Source organism: Cherax quadricarinatus, chromosome 60 (genome assembly GCF_038502225.1).
Source record: "Cherax quadricarinatus isolate ZL_2023a chromosome 60, ASM3850222v1, whole genome shotgun sequence".
Classification (NCBI taxonomy): Eukaryota; Metazoa; Arthropoda; class Malacostraca; order Decapoda; family Parastacidae; genus Cherax; species Cherax quadricarinatus.
In genome coordinates, this window is record NC_091351.1 from 1,956,758 (window position 1) to 1,976,124 (window position 19,367).

Here is a 19,367-nt window from a genome sequence, read left to right on the forward strand (position 1 = left end):
AAGGCCTTCCGCCGGCTTACCTGTCCGCCCTTATAAAAAAATATGGTAAAACCTTACGAATCCTCATTCATGCCTATCACCATGAAGAAACAAACATTAGGATACGTATATCCTGCATGTTCAACACAACTACACATTTAATTTAATCCTACCACACCTTAGATTTTATCTATCTTCACAATACAAATTAATGTGTAATTATAACAACACAAATATATGTCTGTAAGCGCTTACATTGTTACCTGCGTCAAACACTACGTTGCATCATTATAAAATGCGTCAAGTACTCCATTATATCAATAAAATACGTCAAACACTACATTATAAAATGCATCAAGCACTGCGTTATATAATAAAATGCGTCAAACACTACATTATATCACAAAATGCACCAAACACTACGTTACATCATAATGAATCAATTATTATTATTATAATCAAGGGGGAAGCGCTAAACCCGGAGGATTATACAGCGTCTGGGGGGGGGATGTGGAAGGCATTCAGGCTTAATTCGGGGAACTGGAGCACAGATCCAATTCCCTAAATCAAGAGCCCCTCACCAACATCAAGGAACCTTCCTTGAGGGGCATAATGAATCAAGCATTACGTTCCAAACCTCAAGACAAATGTGAACACTCACATACAGCACTAGTGTCAGTACAGACAACACAGTAGTCAACGTCCACACAGATAAAGGCTTAACACACCAGGAAAACTTGTATATATATCCATGTAGAAGAGGGTACCTTCCACGTTAAATATTTCACCCTGGAATACTACTAACTATACCGTCTCCTCCGGGTTTACTCACGTAGTAAACCCGATACAGTAGCCACAGTTAGTAACGTTTACACGTCTGTACTGTAACTAGAAAGTATCATATACGCAACATAAACCGAGCACTACATGGCATCTCCTGTGGCGTCATGAAGGTGTGGCAAACCACCAACCAATCATGATCAGCCAGTGAGAAAATGTACACACCATTTTAAACTTTTACATACAGTAAATGATGTAGAACTGAACCTAAGATAACTCGGTCAATGTAACTTATTTTCCAGTCTGATTTTTTTGGGTTATCCTAGGTAAATTACACTATGATAATTGTACTTTTGTGTACCTACACCTAAATAAACTTACACCATGAAGTAAACTTCACAGCCAGCTATATCTCCAGAGTGGTATACACAGAGAATAGTGCCAACAGTGGGAAAATGATAACTAAAAAAACAGAGGGAAATGATGCAAGAACGTCTCTTTTACACAGCCTAAGCTAGGGACAAGAGCTATATGACCTCTATGGGTTTAGTGCTTCCTCCGATTACAATTTTTGGTTCCGAATATACATTATTCTAAATAGAAACAAGCCTAACCAAGCTATCTGGCAGCTCGTTTCTGAAATAAAAAACCCCAGCCTTGCACCACTTGAGTGGAACAGCCCGTTGAGAACACACACTACGAGGATATTGTCTACTTCATTTGCCACTAGTAGGATTGAGCACCCTCTTAAGAATTCTGGAGAGTCAACGGGTAAGCAGCGTATATTATTTTCAATTAGCGGACCAAGGAGCCAGATTCTGCCAGTCATGATACTGAATGTCATTCCTCACCTTTCCCTCCCCTACTTAGGCCTTCCTTCCGTTCTAACTCTTTCTCTCCCTTTTTCCCCATCCCCTCTCTCTCACTTTCACCTCTGATGAAGTAAAGGGATATCACGAAGTAGTTCTTCTATCTCAGGGTGATCGGAAAGTGAAATGACATCGAAGTGGTGGTAGCAGGCTCCATACATAGTTTTAAGAACAGGTACGATAGGGTCCAGGAGCTAGGACTCGATACGTTTTGTTGGTGATATGTAAGAGTGCTCAGTTCAGGTCTCATTTCATAAACAATGACGTCTTAATGAAACTCTTAATGAGCCACCGAGCGTGTCATCATTTGATTAAGACCCGCGTTAGATGAGTTCCCCTGACATAAATTAACTAGTGAAGTGAGGAAGCACGAGAGGGAGAACACGAGAGTGAAATATGAGGGGAGAAACACGAGGTGTAGAGCACCAGAGGAACAGGTGAGCATGAGAGTGAGGTATGAGGGGGGTATGATATATATGAATAATAATCTATACCTGGAAGATTCTAGAGGGACTGATCCCAAATCTACACCCTGAAATAACTATATATGAAAAACACGAGGCTTGATAGACGGTGCAAGGTACCTCCGGTGAAAAGAATGGAGTGATGAGTACACAAAGAGAACTCATTAAGTGAAAAGAGACCAAGACTCTTCAACATCTTCCCATAATGCATAAGGGAGATTACCAACAGACTCCTTGTGAGTCGGCCTGTGGTGCATACATTGGACTGCGGGCGGCAGACACCAGCAGCTTGATCGATCAGGGCAGCAACAAGGCCTAGTCTGGGACCGGACCGCGAGGTGGTGACCCCCCACCCCGGAAGAGACTTAGTAATCTACGGGTAACCTAGGTACTATTAAGTAAACAGGCGCACCAAGAATAAGATTTAACTCTGTTGAAGTACAGGCAAATATTACATCCGTTACCCTCATCACCCAGTTGTAAATAAGGGAAGATAAGACAACCTTAACACAACCTGTTTTACTGGTACTATACTTTGCTATGTAGTGCTTTAATCAAAGTCATAAATCCCACAATGAAACAGGGCTGTATGAAGTGTCTTTTCTTCACTATTACAGACGCACACATGGGATAGGGAGTGAGTCTCGGGGTGGCCCACCTGTTACTGGCTGTGACATTTTTTTTTTTATCATCGGAGGGGAAACTGGAGCTTATGGATGACATGCAATTACAAGGGGCCACCTCATCCACTAGTTGCTCGTATACTAAACATTCACACATTCCAGAAGGGGACATTAAATATTGCTCATTTAGTTTATATAAATTTTAATTAATTTCTTCCTTTTTCAATGATTCTCCATTCTCCTTGTGCAATTCTATCCTCACAGTTTGTCATACTGAACGTATATCGACGGGCAAAGCAATTATAAATGAGAAAACTTTCGTTTTCCTAACTTTAGTTTTTCTTTTTAGGTCACCCTGCCTCGATGGGATACAGCGAGTTCCTTGAAAAAAGGGGGCATTAAACTCGTTAGATCTACACGCTAAAATTTTAACAAATAAGAAAATATCCTCACTATTAAAACCAAAAAATGTTGGGAAACAGCTACGAAAGTTCTCAGTGAAACTTACACTGAAGGAAAATATAGAATATAACGCTGATGAGTGGCTAGCATTAGGAATAATATTAGAAGAGAAGTAAATAAATAAATATCTTACGAGCGCAGTTAGTAGCCTGGGTATATCTATCACTCACTATGATAACATGAACGTAGATAAGTACGTTTATGGAGCAGCTTTCAATGTGAACAACTGATGTTGTAGCCAGGATTTGGCTTAAATACAAGTATACTTCTGGCAGACTGGGAGCCACACTGATGCTTAAGCCAAATGCAATGTGGTCAAACCTATGGTCACTATTTTGAGTACTGTGCCTAATTGTCCACTTATTGAGGAACAGAGATAGTATAATACCTTGTGCAATATATCAAGCTATCTTATTAATGAAAAAAACAGACATGTCAGGCTAATTACCTAAATATGCTTGCAGCAGACAAATCAGCTATAGATATAGATATGTGGCTTAGTTGATAATGCAGTCAACTCAAGTACCTCGAAGAAAATAAGACAGTCCCCGACGACGTACTGAGTCGATTGGGTTATCCCGGGTACCTAACCTTCCCCCGGGTTAAAAATCCGAACAGATCTAATCTTATCCTAATCCTTGACGGGTCTAGTTCTTATCTTGTATTTATCAACATGTTCTTGTGCTACCATCTACAAGGTGAATACGAGACGCACAATTCACTAGCTGCTTCGGCAGCAAAATCTAAAATCTAACATTCAAAATTCTAGAAGTACACTGCTTCTAGATAAATTTATGCAGGCTAAATTGAATTTTTTTTTCTGACACTTTATATTATCTTAATTTAATGATTGCATTAAACATATTATTATAGGCATACAGTGAACACAATAAAGCTAAACACGATTTACTTTAAACTCGAGTCAGTATTTTAATCTGATTTATCTACACAAATGTCTGTTAAGTCAATCTACAATATATAATACAAAATGTAAACTAGCGACTGCTAGTACTATTAACTAGCGACTGCTAGTACTATTAGCTACTGCTAGTACTATTAACTAGAGACTGCTAGTACTATTAGCTACTGCTAGTACTATTAACTAGCGACTGCTAGTACTATTAGCTACTGCTAGTACTATTAACTAGCGACTGCTAGTACTATTAACTAGCGACTGCTAGTACTATTGACTAGAGACTGCTAGTACTATTAGCTACTGCTAGTACTATTAACTAGCGACTGCTAGTACTATTAGCTACTGCTAGTACTATTAACTAGCGACTGCTAGTACTATTAGCTACTGCTAGTACTATTAACTAGAGACTGCTAGTACTATTAGCTACTGCTAGTACTATTAACTAGCGACTGCTAGTACTATTAGCTACTGCTAGTACTATTAACTAGCGACTGCTAATACTATTAACTAGCGACTGCTAGTACTATTAGCTACTGCTAGTACTATTAACTAGCGACTGCTAGTACTATTAACTAGCGACTGCTAGTACTATTAACTAGCGACTGCTAGTACGATTAGCTACTGTTAGTACTATTAACTAGCGACTGCTAGTACTATTAGCTACTGCTAGTACTATTAGCTACTGCTAGTACTATTAACTAGCGACTGCTAGTACTATTAACTAGCGACTGCTAGTACTATTAACTAGCGACTGCTAGTACTATTAACTAGCGACTGCTAGTACTATTAACTAGCGACTGCTAGTACTATTAACTAGCGACTGCTCGTACTATTAGCTACTGCTGGTACTATTAGCTAGCGACTGCGAGTACTATTAACTAGCGACTGCTAGTACTATTAGCTAGCGACTGCTAGTACTATTAACTAGCGACTGCTAGTACTATTAGCTAGCGACTGCTAGTACTATTAGCTAGCGACTGCTAGTACTATTAGCTAACTATTGCTAGTACTATTAGCTAGCGACTGCTAGTACTATTAGCGACTGCTAGTACTATTAACTAGCGACTGATAGTACTATTAACTAGCGACTGCTAGTACTATTAACTAGCGACTGCTAGTACTATTAACTAGCGACTGCTAGTACTATTAACTAGCGACTGCTAGTACTATTAACTAGCGACTGCTAGTACTATTAACTAGCGACTGCTAGTACTATTAGCTAGCGACTGCTAGTACTATTAGCTAACTACTGCTAGTACTATTAGCTAGCGACTGCTAGTACTATTAGCGACTGCTAGTACTATTAACTAGCGACTGCTAGTACTATTAACTAGCGACTGCTAGTACTATTAACTAGCGACTGCTAGTACAACTAGCGACTGCTAAGTACTATTAACTAATGCAGCATATTAAAAATATAAAAAAGTCAGTTAAATATCCCTCGTTATTTAATTCATTACATCTTTCCTACCTTATTTTCAGTCGTATTTTTTTTAACGTATTACTTGGCGTAACGTAAGAAATCCATTCCAATCTTTTACAGTAATTTCAAAATGACAGACCCAATTTCAACCATAGTTGAATTTCAAATCGGGTCCATCTTTTCGAAACACCCTGTATTACATTACTGTATTTAAACCATCCTCCAGAAACGAGAATATTTTTTTGGAAAAATCTTTTGGCAACCACTATGTATGTTTCTTCAGTGTAATGGAGGAATAATTGGATAATGTGACTCAAACATAACTATAGCTAACTAAGATGGAGTTGTGTTTATACATGCACCGAGAGCTAGCTTTAATCTATATTTTAAGAATTAAAGTACACTTTGATATTAGTGTAGAGATGAATTACAGTCATGACCTCCACGTGTATATCCAGTGTCGTTTTTAACCTACCAAATTAACCACACTTTTTGAGGGTTATCCTAGGTAATTTACACTATGTCTGATAACTGTACTTAAGTGTACCTGTGCCTATATACACTTACTAATGGAACAATGTAAACCACATACAGCTGCACCGGTGGAGGTCGAGCTATAGCTTCTGGGCCCTGCCTTCAACATTTTGATCTTAAACTATTGTAAGTGACCGATCTGGTGAGGCTATTTTTTATATATTTATTTACTACAAGTACACATACATGGTATACAGACCATAGCTGACAGCAATGACACACTACTATATAGAAAGCCCCTTGTTATGCAGGTTATGGAGAGCATTTCGCGCAAATTAGGTTAGTTTTGTCCCAGGATGCGACCCACACCAGTCGACTAACACCCAGGTACCTATTTAAACTGATGGGTGAACAGAGACAGGGACAGCAGGTGTCTTACGGAAACACGTCCCTAACGTTTTCCAGCCGTACCTGAGGAGATTCGATCTCCGGACCTCAGAGTGTGACCCGAGTGCACTAGCGATCCAGCTAAGGGACGAAATGTATTCCCGTATCTTCTTAAAATGGGTTACCTATACAAATATTACACTCAACACCAATGTATGTATACTTACTATGCTACCAATGTATACTTACTATGATCAGCAATCAAAATGGCGGACAGACATGGACGCAGGGTGAATACTGTCTGTGTGGTGCTGGTACGTGGTGCCCTGAGTAGTTCTACAATGCAGGTGCTGCTGCCAAGTATTATCCGCGATGTATATGGCATACCGAACGAAGAGTTGTATGGTGTAGCAGTGAATGGAGTGTACAGGATCTTCATCAAGTTCAAGAGTGCTGGGTTTTACTCCAGCATAGTCGACGCGTTTCAAGAAAAGAGGATGACCGTTAATTCTGCAGTGGAGGTCTGCCTACATGACGTATCAAGCTATGTAACGTGGGTAAAGGTGAGAAATGTCCCCTTTGAGGCCTTGGAATATGATGTTGTGGAGGTATTCCGTAGGTATGGCAAGATCCATTCGGCACAGTTGGGAGTGTGGAAGGATGGGCCTTATATGGGGCTGCCAGAGGGGTCTTTCACATTGAAGATGACATTGAGACAACCTATACCATCGTATGTTCTGATGGAAGAGTTCAGAACACAGGTTTATGTATATTATGCAGGACAGCGTCGGACATGTAGGCTGTGCGGGTCTTATGACCATATGGCGGCCCAATGTCATCAAAGGCAGGGACGGAGGGAACAGGTGCCAACAACTGTGGAACGACAGCTGCCCTCCTTGGCACCTGCGACAGGTGAAGCTGCAAAACAGGCGTCTGGAAGTTGGAGTGAAGAAGTAGACAGAGCGGAGTCGGAGATGGGAGCGTGCGACACGTTACCTGTGGGAACTGTGTCTGAGCGACCATCTACGGATGAGACTGTTGACAGAAGTGACTTACAACAGGATGGTCTGCTGGACGAGGTCTTGAAAGACTTCTTGGGGGAGGTGGAAGACAGTCAGGAAGGGGAGAAGGACGGGAGGGTATTGGAGGGGGTAGCAGCTGCACAAAAGTGTGAGAACACCTTGTGCAACGAGAGTAAGCAGCACATGGTGGAGGTTGAGGTGCACCAGGAGGACATGGATGCTGAGGTAACGTGTGGAGGTGGCACACGTAAGCGATCAGCTGGGACGTCAGATATGGAAGATGTCTTAACGCCAGGGCAGAGATCTGGAAAGAAACCTTGGAAGACTGGGCTAGAGCTACCGGGGAATGGTGGCACCGGTTCTGTGGTGCTGCAAGGGTCGAAGGAAAAGGGGGGAAACGGAGGTCTGGATAGACCAAGTGACAAACGTGGATATAGTCAACAACCACGTCTTTCAAGCAACCTTCAAAAGCGGCGGGGAAAGCCGCCTTTATTGTAATAATTCAAGGTGGTCACCATTAATGTTAACGGCCTGAGAGCTGAGATTAAGAGAGTGTGGATGGAATGGTTTTTAAGGAGATTTGATGTGGATATATGTTTCATACAGGAACATAATTACAAGTTTGGATGTGAGTTGCGCTTGAAGGGTTATAAGTTATATGTGAGTGGATCGGTGAGGTTAAAAGGGGGGGTTGCTGTGGCTGTGAAGGAAACCAGTCCCTTGCGTGTGTTGGGGTGGGAGGAGGGTGGGGGTGGAAGGGTGGTGCGGGTAGAGGGAGAGTGGGGTGAGACAAGGGTTTGTTTTATAGGAGTATACATGCCGGCGGATGGAAATGCAGCAGTTAAGGTAACTTTCGTGAGGGATGTTTTGCTTTTTTATTTGAGGGGATTGCCTTTAGTTACTGTGATAGGAGGAGATTGGAATTGTGTCATACGACAGGGTGATGTGGAACCGAGGGGGGCGGGGTGTGTGTTGGGGTTTTTACGCAATGTGTTGGGGGATGTGGGAGTTTTAGATGTAGTGGGGAGGGGTGGTTGGAGGATTGAGTATACATTTGTACGAAGGGGTTATGCTGCACGTCTGGATAGGCTCTATGCTACGGAGGCAATAAGAGTTCTGGGAGTTAGGACCTTCGATGTGGGGTTTTCGGACCACAGGGCGGTTATTGCGGATCTTGATTGGGAGGGTATGGTTAGGATACACACTGGTTATTGGAAATTAAATGCGAGACTTGTGAAGGGGGAGGGGGTGAATGAGGCTTTTGGGGATTGGTGGCACTCTTTTTTGGGATCAAGGGATGTGGGGTCGTGTGTCTTGGAATGGTGGGAGAAGCGAGCTAAGCCGGGTATTGCTGGATTCTTTAAAAATAGGGGACGGGAAGAGGCCAGGTGGAGGTATGGGTTACAGAATTATTTGGAATGTCAGCTGAACGAGTGTTATGAGGAGGAAGTGGGGAAGCAGTATGGGACCGTGGAGCAACTTAGAGGTAGACTGGCGGAGATACACAATGACAGATTTGATGCTGTGCGTGTGAGGGCAGGATTGGAGGCTGTATTGTGGGGGGATAAACCTTCGGGAAGTGTTTTAAGACGTTTTAGGGTAAGGCAGAAGGAGTCAACTATTTTGCAATTAGAGGTTAGTGAGGATATGGGTGGATATCATAAGGGACAGGTGCTTACTACTACAGAAGGCATGAGTAATTATACTGATTTCTGGTTTCGAGAGAAATGGAGAAAGGGGGGGGAGGGCGATGCTTTTGAGGAAGTGTTGGAGGGGGGGTGTGGGTTAGGGCAGAAAGAAGTGGAGGGGATGGAGATGGGAGGAGCGATTAGTGTGGGGGAAGTTGAGGAGGCAGTGTTTAACATGAGTACTGGAAAAGCGCCGGGCATCGATGGGATTTCAAATGATTTTTACAGAGTTCATTGGGAGCATATTAAGACTTGTCTGGTGGAGGTCATGAATTGTATGCTGCGGGAGGGCAAGCTAAGTCAGACACAAAGTATTGGAGTGGTGGTGTTGGTTCGGAAAAAGCAAGTGGGAAGTGTTTTAAGTGCGTATAGAGCTATCTCACTAATGTGTTCTGACTACAAGATTTTTGCAAAGATATTAGGTAATAGGATGAAGAAGGTAATTGGTGCGGTTGTACATAGGGGACAGATGGGTATACCGGGACGAAGTATGAGAGTTGGGCATGGGCGCATAAGGGACTTTTTGGAGGGTTGCGAGGGGGGAGGACTTTTGGGTATTGATTGGGAGAATGCATATGACTGTGTGAATAGAAAATTTTTGAGGGCTTGTTTGTTGCGTCTGGGGTTTGGACTGGGAGTGGCGAGGTGGGTTGATACGCTATACTCAGCGGCTATGGTACGGGTCCAAGTTAATGGCAGATTGGGAAGGCTGGTTAAAATGGAGAGGGGATTACGGCAGGGGTGCCCTCTTTCACAAATTCTGTTTGCGTGCATGCAACATCCGTTCTATGGGCTCGTTGAGGGGGTGGGAGCTTTAAATGGGGAGAGGGAAGGGCGCTCAGGCATTGTGGGGTATGTGGATGATACCACTATCCTGATAGAAGGGGTAGAGGAATTGCGTATGGTGGGGAGGGTGTTGGGGATTTTTGGGGAGGTGTCGGGAATGAGAGTAAATAGGGCGAAATCGTGTTTACTGGAGGTGGGTGCTTGGGTGGGGGGGGGCTTGGGGTTGGAGTTTGGGTGGGCAGTGGTGGATAATTTGAAGATTTGTGGAGTTTTATACATGGCGAATGCGCAGGAGGCTAGGCAGGTAAATTCAGAGAGGGTAGTGGAGAAAGTAGTGAGTAGATTACGGGGTTTACGGGCGGGAGATGTCACATTACAGCAGAGGGCGGTAATAGTTAATTCGCTGGTTTACAGTAAGGTTTGGGGTATAGCAGAAGTGTATCCTTTGAGAACACAGGACGTACAAGAAATACAGAGACGTGCTCTACGTTATGTTTGGGGTTTTGGGAGAGCATGGCTGAGCAAGGAAGTGGTGATGTCGAATGTACGCAGAGGGGGTGTGGGTCTTTTAGCACTGGGGCCGAGGGTGAAAGCGATATATGTAAAACAGTCATTCGTTAGGGCTGGAGGGGAAAGAGGGGTAAGAGTGGGGAAGGTGATGGGGGATGTGCGGAGATGGTGGGGAGGTAAAGAGTTAATTGAATGTGAGGATATGCTGAGGGTTTTGTTATTGGTTAAAGATGTTGAGCGACTTAAAGTGGGGCGTTTGGTATCATTGAGTGGGAGGAAGGAAATCCTGCAGGGCGTATCGGTCTATCCATTGTATGATTGGGGGACGATATGGGAAGACTTCAGGAGGCTCAGGTTAATGCCTAGGGTACGTGAGTTGGTATACAGATTCATGATGGGGATCCTAGCTTCAAAAGCAGTTTTGAGTTTAATGGGTTTGGTGAGGGAACCGTCCTGCAGTCAGTGTGGTGAGCTGGAAACGGCATTTCATGCAGTTTATTTTTGTGAAGAATTGAGGGAGGTACGGATGTGGTTGGCGAGGGTTTTTCGTCTGTTAGGTGGGGGTAATGTAGAGACCCTGCGAGCTTTAACATTAGAGGTAAAAGGGGTATCACGGGAGGTAAAAAGGGCGATTATGTATGTGGTAGTGGATTTTCTGTATATTTCCTGGGGAATGAGAGATGCTGGGGGTAGGATTCGAATTAAGGCAATAGCAGCGCGTATATACAGGACTGCTCGTAGGAACAAACTTATTTATGGGAGTCAGTGGGGAGCTTGTTTTCCAGAGAACTACAGAGAGATTACAGTCAGTCGTCTCCAGCAATTGGTACAGTGATAACCATGTAGGGGACTGGTATTCTTTGGTAGTCGGGTTTTCAGGGGTTTTCAGTGGTGGTGGAGTATATGGGAATGGTTTTAGCGAATGACAAGGGTGGATGGTATGTAGTGTAATGGATTATGGTTGGGTGGTAACTAGTCTGATTCCGGTTGCTGTTGTAGGAATGGAACACGTAAAACTGTGTGCACCTGTGAATTGCTTTGGGTATGGAGGTGAATGTGTGTGAATGTAGTGTTTGTGTTAAAAGTAATGTATTATTAGATAGGAAAACTCCCGGTGTGTGGCGTTATTATGAGGAACTCAAGATATGTTAGGTAAAATGATGTTCAGGGTTAATTTAACTTTCTGGCTTAGATCATAATATATCAGATGAACGATTTCGTGGTTCTTAAATTTTCATGTACAGTAATTTGTGTTTTTTTTTTTTTTGAGTGGTGAGACACTTCTGTGTCAAATTAGTAATGTATCATCTGATGGATGATGGTAAAAGTTTGTATATATGCCACAAACAATTACGAATAACAAGTGTTGTGTTGTTTCCGTGTACACAGTTTTATAGATAATATTTAAATTTGTATTCACTTAGCTTGTTTTTTAACTTTTGTGTTATGGTTCAACGTTTAGTTGGTGCAGGGATGGCACAAGAACACCTGGGTGTTCAAGTGTGAATGGCTCTGGGTATGGAGGTGCATGTGTGTAAATGTAGTGTGTGGTGTATGAATGTAATTTTCTCAACGATAAGAAAGCTCCCTGTGTTTGGAGTTATTATGAGGAAAACATGATACAATGTACAGTAAACTGGTGACTAGGGTTAATTTATCTTTATGGCTGAGTTCATAATATATCAGATAAACAAGTTAGTGGTTATTAAACAACTCTCATGTAAAGTAAATTTCTGTTTTTTTTTTTTTTTTTTTTTTTTTTTTTTTTTTTTTTTTTTTTTTTTTTTTTTTTTTTTTTAGGGAAATATAATAATGTACATTCTTTAGGGGTGGTGATACACTCCATTGTCAAAATAGCAATGTAACATTTGATGAACTCTAGTAAAAGTTTATATATATCCCAATCTGTTGGTGATATTAGTTTCTTTGCTTCGGGGTGAAGGGGGAAGATTAGTAAAATTTTTCTATCAGGATCAGATCTATCAAAATTAACGGTAATCGTGACAAGTGTATGGAAATATAAAATTAACAGTGTTACAGAATCAGTTATGTCATTTGTAAGGATTCTGTATGAAGGATATATAAATAACAAAATGGAAAAAATAATGCAGATTGTAGTTTTGGGGTCATCTTTGGCTATAATAATAATAATGATGAATATTATGTCATCTTGTGTAATCTTAACTTAACATAGTAACATGGGATATAATGTATGGAGGATGAGGGACAGTTTGTGGCAACACAACGTTAATCGTCTGTGTTCATTTAGACAATGAAATTTGTAATTTTGTGTAAGAACTGATACTGTGTTCTTTTATCTATTTAATGTATTGTGTGGTTTTAAATAAAAAAAAAAAAAAACTTACTATGCTACCAATGTATACTTACTGTGCTACCAATGTATACTTACTATGCTACCAATGTATACTTACTATGCTACCAATGTATACTTACTATGCTACCAATGTATACTTACTATGCTACCAATGTATACTTACTATGCTACCAATGTATACTTACTATGCTACCAATGTATAATTACTATGCTACCAATGTATACTATGCTACCAATGTATACTTACTATGCTACCAATGTATACTTACTATGTTATCAATGTATACTTACAATGCTACCAACGTATACTTACTATGCTACCAATGTAAATACTATGCTAACAATTTATACTTATTGTGCTACCAATGTATACTATGCTACCAATGTATACTTACTGTGCTACCAATGTATACTTACTATGCTACCAATGTATACTTATTGTGCTACCAATGTATACTACTATGCTAACAATGTATACTTACTGTGCTACCAATGTATACTTACTGTGTTACCAATGTATACTTACTATGCTACCAATGTATACTTACTATGCTACCAATGTATACTTACTATGCTACCAATGTATGCTTACTATGCTATCAATGTATGCTTACTATGCTACCAATGTATGCTTACTATGATACCAATGTATGCTTACTATGCTACCAACGTATACTTATTATGCTACCAATGTATATTTACTATGCTACCAGTGTATGCTTACTATGCTACCAATGTATACTTACTATGCTACCAGTGTATGCTTACTATGCTACCAATGTATACTTACTATGCTACCAGTGTATGCTTACTATGCTACCAACGTATACTTACTATGCTACCAATGTATATTTACTATGCTACCAGTGTATGCTTACTATGCTACCAATGTATATTTACTATGCTACCAGTGTATGCTTACTATGCTACCAATGTATACTTACTATGCTACCAGTGTATGCTTACTATGCTACCAATGTATACTTAATATGCTACCAATGTATGTATACTTACTGTGCTACCAATGTATGCTTACTATGCTACCAATGTATACTTACTATGCTACCAATGTATACTTACTATGCTATCAATGTATACTACTATGCTACCAATGTATACTTACTATGCTACCAATGTATACTTACTATGCTACCAATATGTACTTACATTGGTAGCATAGTATGCTTACTATGCTACCAATGTATACTTACTATGTTACCAATGTATACTTACTATGCTACCAATGTATACTTACTATGTTACCAATGTATACTTACTATGCTACCAATGTATACTTACTATGCTACCAATGTATACTACTATGCTACCAATGTATACTATGCTACCAATGCATACTTACTATGCTACCAGTGTATACTTACTATGCTACCAGTGTATGCTTACTATGCTACCAGTGTATACTTACTATGCTACCAATGTATACTTACTATGCTACCAATGTATACTTACTATGCTACCAATGTATACTATGCTACCATTGTATACTTACTGTGTTACCAATGTATACTTACTATGCTACCAATGTATACTTACTATGCTATCAATGTATACTTACTATGCTACCAATGTATACTATGCTACCATTGTATACTTACTGTGTTACCAATGTATACTTACTATGCTACCAATGTATACTTACTATGCTACCAATGTATACTACTATGCTACCAATGTATGCTTACTATGCTACCAATGTATACTTACTATGCTACCAGTGTATACTTGCTATGCTACCAATGTATACTTACTATGCTACCAATGTATACTTACTATGCTACCAATGTATACTTACTATGCTACCAATGTATACTATGCTACCATTGTATACTTACTGTGTTACCAATGTATACTTAGTATGCTACCAATGTATACTTACTATGCTACCAATGTATACTTATTATGCTACCAATGTATACTTACTATGCTACCAATGTATACTTATTATGCTACCAATGTATACTTGCTATGCTACCAATGTATACTACTATGCTACCAATGTATGCTTACTATGCTACCAATGTATACTTACTATGCTACCAATGTATACTTGCTATGCTACCAATGTATACTTGCTATGCTACCAATGTATACTTACTATGCTACCAATGTATACTATGCTACCATTGTATACTTACTGTGTTACCAATGTATACTTACTATGCTACCAATGTATAATTACTATGCTACCAATGTATAATTACTATGCTACCAATGTATACTTATTATGCTACCAATGTATACTTGCTATGCTACCAATGTATACTTACTATGCTACCAATGTATACTTACTATGCTACCAATGCATACTTACTGTGCTACCAATGTATACTTAGATGACTTAAAACAATGTATATAAATTTATACTGCCCATAAAATCATTTGTAGATTTCCTGAATAAAGCTTATCTTACCGTCTGTTAAAGACAGTCATTGGTAAGTTTTAGGCACAGATACACATAGATATAATTATCATACATGGTATATTATTATTATTATAATCAAAAGGAAGCGCTAAGCCACAAGGGCTATACAGCCATACATGGTATAAATTACCTAGGATACACCCCCCCCCCCAAATAAAGGTCAGAAAGTGATTTATTTCCACTGGGGAGATGACCAAGCAACTGCATCTAACGTTTTTCCCTCGTACTAGATGACACTCAGCTTATATGAGCTTAATTACGTCGGTCAATGGTAGTCCGGAAGCTAATTACCTGTCACAGGTCAAATTAATTACAGCCTGTCGACTGCACGTGGGTCATTAAGGCTGCAATTCACCTGTACATTAACATCAAAAAATACTTTTAACCTTGAACTACCGGTGACACAACACTCTGGGTGTATACACAGTGAAAGCTACAAACCTTAAGGGGTATATACACTATTTCCAGACATGAAATTAATATATCAAGAGAACATACCTTGTGTGAGGCCTTCACAGCAGCCGTATTGAGCCCCTGCTGCCACCTACCGGATCTTCTCTCATTCATCTCTCCTCACATTATACCCTGTAAACTACCACAAATACTAATATACTGGTAAATATTCCATCAAGGTAACATTTTCTCAGGGTTTTTTAATGTAATGTGAGTGTATGAGGCAGTAATGACTAAGATGAATCATGAAGATTGACAGCAGACGACACTCATCACCTCTGATGCTGCAATTTATTAATATCGACCCATTTTAAGTAACTTTTTTTTAGGTATAGGTACACATGAGTACAGTTATAATGCCTAATGACATATTTTGTAAATTATCTAGGATAACCCAAAAAAGTTACTTATTTTCATTGGGGTTCTTGTAATATTTTGATATTATTATTTAGGGACAGGTATAGTTATCATACATAATAACATGTATGTAAATTACCAGAGATAACCCAAAAAAAGTCATAGTGACTTATTTCCATTGTGGTCGTTAGAGGTGAATTAACATACAAAAAAGCCGGTATGTACAACGGTAAGTTTATTCAGGTACAGGTATACATAAATACAGTTACATAAATTATCATACATAGCAGTATATTTCGTGACTACTCACATTATCAAGGAACTATATAGTTCCTTGATAATGTGAGTAGTCACGAAAGCGCTTGGAATTTCTCTATTCTTTCAGAGTGGTTGTTTTGCATAGCAGTATATATGTAGATTACCTTGGATAACCCCCCAAAAAAGTTTGTGACTTATTTCCATCGGGGTACACATATGTACCAATTTATCTTAATCCCTAATTTATGGTTAAAATATTCATGGTAGTACAGTTTACAGATAAAATATTAAGATATAATGATCCACCTGTTGTCTGCAAACTTAAAACTTTATTAAAAGAAACATTACAGCACAGTATGTACAAGTTATGATGTACTTTATTACTTGGGCAGAACCATATCCAGTTTTTATCCAACTATGTATAGTAAGTAAGTAAGTTTATTCAGGTATACACAAATACAGTTACATAGAATTATCATACATAGCAGCATATGTGTAGAGAACCTAGGATAACCCAAAAAAGTATAATTGGTATCCATTCATTCAGTTCAATGTACTGTAATTCATTTTATGCAAATTTCGGGTATAGTTACCGATTACTACTGGGCATAACAGTTTTATTTTAATATGTACCCCATACCCATCCTGTGGGGGGTAGTTAAAAGATTACACAGGTACATAATGGGGACCCCAAAGCTATGGTAGCTGAGCAAGGTATAAAGGTAATGGAGTCACAAGTTACAAAGTAATGGAGTCACAAGTTACAAATGTAATGGTGTCACAAGTTACAAAAGTAATGAACTCCAGGTAGATCTGGTCACCATCATGACAAGTTACAAAGGTACTTACAGATTACAGGTACATAATGGGTCCAGGAACTAGGCCCCAAAGTTTTGATAGCTGAGCAAGGTACAAAGGTAATGAAGTCACAAGTTACAAAGGTAATGAATCATGTAAGTAAATTTACTTATGTCTGCAAAACAACCACTGTTTACTGTGATCTTATTGCATTACTTATGTCTATGTAGATGAATAGTTCAGAGAACCGAGAAGTTGATAAATTAGACACATGTGCAACATTTTGCTACACAGTGGCTTCATCAGCCCATACAGAGGAGAATGGTGAACAACAGGAGTAGTTTGAGGTAATCAGTCCCTCAGCCTGGAGTCAATGTGATCAGTCCATCAATCTTGATGGACTGATCACATCGACTCAAGGCTGAGGGACTGATTACCTCAAACTCCTTCTGTTCTTCACCATTCTTCACAGCACTGGTTTGGTAATAGTGTTGTGGATGAGTGGAACAAACTCCCCAGTACAGTTATAGAAGATAAAACGTTGTGTAGTTTTAAAAATAGGTTAGATAAATACATGAGTGGGTGTGAGTTGGACCTGACTAGCTTGTGCTACTAGGTCAGATGCCCTACTCTTTCCTTAAGTGAATGTGACCCAACCTAACTAGGTTAGGGCATTGGCTTAAGCTGGTAGGAGCCTTGGACCTGCCTCACGTGGGCCAGTAGGCCTGCTGCAGCGTTTCTTCTTTCTTATGTTCTTATTCTCCTTTGTATGGGCTGATGAAGCCACTGTGTGGTGAAACGTTTCCTCATAAAGATACCCAAAAGATGCACATGTGTCTGATTTATCAACTTATACATGGTTACAATCATGAACAAATAAAGTAATGAGCAATTCACACGTCCACACCCGGTCACAATTGTAATGAGTTATTGGTGGGCATAACAGTGACATTAATTTACTTGTTACAATACATACAACCCATGTAAGTACATAACATAATAAGAACATATTGAAGGAGTACTGCAATAGGCCTACTAGCTCATCTCATGCTAAGTAGGTCTAACTCACCCACTCATATACCCAACATTTGTGTACCTATTATTGGAAGTTGATCCTCTCTTTAATGTTAGATAAGAGATAAGATTTCGTTCATATTTTTAACCCCGGAGGGTTAGCCACCCAGGATAACCCAAGAAAGTCAGTGCGTCATCGAGGACTGTCTAACTTATTTCCATTGGGGTCCTTAATCTTGTCCCCCAGGATGCGACCCACACCAGTCGACTAACACCCAGGTACCTATTTGCTGCTAGGTGAACAGGACAGGAGGTGTAAGGAAACGTGTCGAAATGTTTCCACCCGCCGGGAATCGAACCCGGGCCCTCCGTGTGTGAAGCGGGAGCTTTAGCCACCAGGCCACCAGGCCTGGTTTACCCAGGCCCGGTTTACCTTATTCTTAGTACTATTTCTCTTTTTTATTGTAACTGAGTTTTCACACAGTTGAGTTACTTACTTATTTTAAGGTTTAAATAATAAGATATTACAAGGACCCCAGTGGAAATAAGTCACTTCGACTTTTTTTGGGGGGTTATCTTAGGTAATTTATACTATGTATGATAATTGTACTTAAAGCTATCCAGATTTCTTGCCTCGTTGATCTTGCCTGGGAGTTTGTTCCACTCGTCAATAATTCCATTACCGAACAAGTACCATCCTTTGTCCTTTCTATATCTAAATTTATTTAACCTAAATTCATTGCTGGGAGCCCTCCCATGGTCTTGTTAGATACGTATTTCCCACATCATTTATATCCCCCATTTTTCTCTTTTCCATTTGCTGTATTGCAAATTCTTAAGTACATGTACAAGATATACAGACCGTAGCTGACATCAGTGACATACTACTATATAAAAAGCCCCTGGTTGTGCAGAGCATTTCGGGCAACTTAGGTTAATTTTGTCCCCAGGATGCGACCCACATCAGTCACCTAACATCCAGGTCCCTACTGACTGCTAGGTGAACAGGGACGGCAGGTGTCTTAAGGAAATGCCCAATGTTTCTACCTGTAACAGGGATTGAACAACAGACACTCAATGTGTGAGCTGAGTGGGCTGCTAACCAAGTTACATTTGGATTTATCAGTTTAGCACTGAAATTGATTATAATAATAATGTCTTCAGCTGTGCAAGCATATTTCTGTTCTCTAATTTACCTCATTGCAAGTGAAATGAAGCCTAAAGAAAATGTTCAGAATATTGCATGTATGTTCATTTATCTAAATTGATTGTCAATCATGTATATTTATACCTGTCAAAATCTCATTTTGTCCCTTGATACAGTAA

The 19,367-nt window shown here is 39.8% G+C and overlaps 2 protein-coding genes across 8 annotated transcripts in view; one reads left to right on the forward strand and one right to left on the reverse strand.

Annotated features, from left to right (window-relative positions):
• The window catches only part of Cbs (Cystathionine beta-synthase), a 98,562-nt gene extending 82,819 nt beyond the window's left edge, over positions 1–15,743 (reverse strand). The window contains exon 1 of one of the 5 annotated variants that reach the window (XM_070097873.1): positions 15,660–15,743. In XM_070097873.1, the coding sequence (XP_069953974.1) occupies positions 15,660–15,728 (69 nt within the window). In that variant the 5' untranslated portion in view covers positions 15,729–15,743. Of the gene's footprint in view, positions 1–640; positions 855–15,659 lie in introns of those variants that run through there. The other 4 variants (XM_070097881.1, XM_070097879.1, XM_070097878.1 and 1 more) reach the window with 4 other exon arrangements.
• LOC128694455 (gamma-glutamylcyclotransferase) overlaps positions 1,412–19,367 on the forward strand; it is a 51,151-nt gene continuing 33,195 nt past the window's right edge. For all 3 annotated transcript variants that reach the window (XM_070097884.1, XM_070097882.1, XM_070097883.1), the window contains exon 1: positions 1,412–1,530. The gene's annotated coding sequence lies outside the window, so the exon portion shown is untranslated. The remainder of the gene's footprint in view (positions 1,531–19,367) is intronic.